Below are 3864 nucleotides of genomic sequence, written 5' to 3'. Positions count from 1 at the left end.
AAACAAAGTTTAAAAAAAAAAAAAAAAACATTAAAGAGCCAGGGATTTAGCTCAGTGGTTCTGCTGCCTGCCTCACAAGCACAAGGACCTGAGTTTGATCCCTGGTACAAAAAAAAAAAAAATTAAAGAAAATTTCTATGGGCAGATGTTACAGTGTTTTAAAACCAGATTATGAGATGGTTGCCCAACCCTGTAATTTCATAAAAACCACAAAAAATGTACACTTATGGCGAGTTTTATGGGATAGGTTATATTTCAGTAAAGCTATTAAAGCATAAAGAAGAGATTCTTTTGAAATAATCTTTCTGAATACGGGTATTGGAATCCATTTGTATCAGTCAGATTTTATGTTGATACTTTTGAAATAAAAACTGAAGTAGTGTGAGTTTATGGAAGCTGAGATCTTTTTAGAATCCTTCAGTCTCTTTTAAAAGCTAACATTGATCATTGATTTTTTTTTAACCTCAAATACAATTATTTTTATGTTCATTGTTTTAAAAAACTTGGACTGTGGATTTTGTTAGTGTTATTTGTTAAAACTAGTATGTCCTATGTTGATTACCATTAGAAAAAGAAAATCGGTATTATGGATCAAAATGAAGTCAAAAGCTGTACATCTCTATAGATTATTTCACTATTTGGTATGGGAGGAAACAGTTATAATGAATAATTTTCTTCATTTGATGGAAGTTGACAAGTCAGATTTTCCACAGAAAGAGACCCTTTACCATTGTTGGTCTTGTCAGTGTGGAAAATTCACACATCACACAACCCTGCATTTAACATCTTTCTCTTAGTTGGGAAAGTTCCCTGTGAAGTAGCATCTGTCATATTAATTCAATTATTTTTTGACAAATGTGAAATTGACTTTTGGGAAACAAGTTTGATACTAATCTATATGATTTTAATTTTGTTTTGTTCTTAGAAGAACAATAAATAGGGCCAAGGATCTAGCTCAGTGGTTCCGCTTGCTTGCCTCATCTCTGATATCCTACATAAAAGAAGAAAAGTAAATGAAGCAGCTTTTATTTGGTTCCTACTGACAGTCTGACCCTAGGTCTTGGAAGTCCATGAAGAGAATTTCAGGAGAAATTTTGTGACTTTGTGTGCCTGTCACCTTTGAAAGGTCTAATGCTCTATAGCATTTTTCACATACTGATGACTAGAGATCAAGAGATGGGCTGATGGACTGGGGGGTATAGCTTAATCTAAATGCCCTGGGTTCAACCCCTAGTACTGGAAAAAACGTAAAAGTAGGAAATACCAACCAGGTATCTAAGTAAATCCTGAAGCTCCAAACCCACGTTCTCACTCCTGGATATGAGTGTCACCGACCATTCTCTAACACTGCAGCAGCTGACTCTGAAGCTCCGTATTCCCCACTCTCTTGGGTAGTAATCCAGTCAAATGATGAGGATACTTTGTTGAAAGATTTCCTAGGAACAAGTAATCAGGTGGACAGCCCTTTGTTTTTATTATTATTACTATTATGAAACAACTTATTTGTAAATTTTAAACTTTTGCTGTTTAAAAAATAAGGGAAAAGAAAAAATATGAGAAAATGAAAAAATGGAAATAAATTGTTTGTAAATGGGGAGGGGAGGAGGGGGTGAAGGGAGGGCAGGGACAAGGGGAAAAAATGAGAACCAAGACCTGTCATGTAGTGGTACAAGACCCCAATAAAGAATGTAACTGTACTGTATACCTAAAATGTACCAGTAAACTCAATTTTTTAAAAATGGATTGTGCATTTTAATAAATTAACAACACGTTGGAAAAGTCCTAACACAAAATACCAAAGGACACGAACAGATAATTGATGGAGAGAATATATGCTGAAGCACATATGAAAAAACTGTAATTAAACTATTGTCCAAAGTGAATGAAAATCTTTAATGAGTAGTTTAACACATATACACATAACCCATCACATTTACTCATCAAAATAATGCACACTGCTAAGGAAGGTGTTGGAAATAGGCACTTTCAAACAATGATTATAGGATGGCAGTGAATTTGAATGGAAACTGGGCATCAGAGCACTTCCAGAACCTTCATCCTGTGGACAGCCCTTTGTAAGAGTAACTTCTTCAGGAAGGAGAGTTGCAGGTAGTGCTGTCAGATGGCAAAGAGATCCTCAGATCAGAGATCTTGGCGTAGTAGCAGGAAGAGTTTAGAGACCATGCAGTCAAATCATTTGTTTTACAGAATGGAAAATGGAAACTCAGCTAAACAGACTTAACCCAAGGGGCAGCAGAAACTAAGTTCCCTCCCCATTATCTATCTGTCTTCCATTCTTCGTCACTAACAAGTCTGTGGTTTTGCTTAGGGTGGCAATATTCCCAGAATAAAATGATCACCTTGCCAGCTTTCCTTGCAGCTACAGGTGGACATATGACCTAATTCCCGGGAGATATAAACTAAGGTCAGTGGATGGGGCTGTGGGGAAAGTTTTTAAAAGGGAAGTGGCTTGGTTTTTGTGCCCTTTTTTCGTTCCCTTTCTCCCTACTGCTTGTAATTCAGCCATGCCAAAATCCACTCTGGGTGGGAAAAACTTTTAGGGGATTCTTTCTGATAATCCCTCAAATATTGATAATACTGGAAAGGAATGTATCCATAGATGTCATGGACCTTATTGGAATTCTATTGGACTTCCTTAAGGAAGCAAAGAACAGACATGAGGCGCCACAGAAACTTGATAAGGACAAAAAATGTCGAAGCTTTATATACAAGAAGCATTGCTATTGTGTCTTACCTCCTTCAGAGCCCTATTTAAGAAAATCCAGCATAATAACTGTTGCTGTTTGTCTAAAAGGGTATTGACTCATAGGAGGCAGCAACACTAACGAAGAAACAAAGTGCTGGGGCAGTTCAGAAGTAACAGTACTGGAGCTTTATGAAAGGGTGTGCAGAGAAAAATATTTTTTTTCTTGGTACGCGGAATCGAACTCAAGACCTTGCACTTTGAAGGCAGATGCGGTGCCAATGAGCTATATCCTCAGCCCAAAGAAACATTTTCAATGTGTCTGTTTGGGGATCTGGGCCAGAGAGGAGACATTAGAAAACGACTTCAAAGGAGAGGCAAACAAACAAAAACTCCTGTGGCTCACTGAGCCTGGGAAAACTCCTAGGTGTGTGTGAAATAGGTCATTCATTTCCACATTTCACACTATCCTCCTATGCTAAACCCAGGACAAATTCTGCCAAACAGCTTATGAAAAGAAGTTTCACTCCGTAGTAAATCCTGCTCAAGTCTAAACTAATTATCATTGGCATTTTTTTTTCTTTCAATTAAAACTCAAGCCTTCAACACTTTTCTCCTTTTCAAGAAAGGTAAGAGCCTGCCTAGAGCTGAGTAAAAGACCAGGGCTGACCTTAGCCTTTTCAAGGGAAGCCAAGATTGGCAGGTATGGCCTAAGAGGCATTTCAGCTGCAGCCTCTTAGGGAAGCTATTATAAATAGAAGTATAAAACGTGAGACGCTGCATGGTTTCCCTCAATCAAGGAAATAAATAATTAGAAACGCGAGGGTGTGGTAACTAAAGGTGAGAGTGTCGTGGAACCTTGCTGGCATACATGCGTTTTTTTAAAGGGAAAGTTGAGCATCAAGAGGGTATGTAGATACTATCGACCTTAATACACTGGGCGTTTAAAATACAATCCTTCTATTTGTTTTCATCTCAGGAACCCGGGCTCGGTCTTTGTCACCTATTGGATTTCAGGAAGGCTGACTTGAGAGCGGCGTGGCTGTTTCCTGGGCCTCCGCCCCCAGCGCAGGCGGCGGGTCCTTTGTTGTGTGTGCAGCGCTCTCTCTCTCCGCCTCGCACCCCGCGGTCCTCTCGCCCGGAGCCCGGCAGCCCGCGCC

At 39.1% G+C, this 3864-nt stretch overlaps 1 protein-coding gene across 1 annotated transcript in view; it reads right to left on the bottom strand.

The window, feature by feature from the left end:
• Positions 1-1363: 1363 nt before the first annotated feature.
• Positions 1364-3864, bottom strand: part of LOC104855337 (myosin-1-like) — a 13331-nt gene continuing 10830 nt past the window's right edge. The window contains exon 4 of the mRNA XM_010614159.2: positions 1364-1436. Within this exon, the coding sequence (XP_010612461.1) occupies positions 1404-1436 (33 nt within the window). The 3' untranslated portion in view covers positions 1364-1403. The remainder of the gene's footprint in view (positions 1437-3864) is intronic.

Source organism: Fukomys damarensis, unplaced genomic scaffold (genome assembly GCF_012274545.1).
Source record: "Fukomys damarensis isolate Sample0158 unplaced genomic scaffold, DMR_v1.0_HiC HiC_scaffold_9, whole genome shotgun sequence".
Classification (NCBI taxonomy): Eukaryota; Metazoa; Chordata; class Mammalia; order Rodentia; family Bathyergidae; genus Fukomys; species Fukomys damarensis.
The sequence above is the reverse complement of the archived record's forward strand: the minus strand, read 5'-3'. Positions and strand labels throughout refer to the sequence as shown.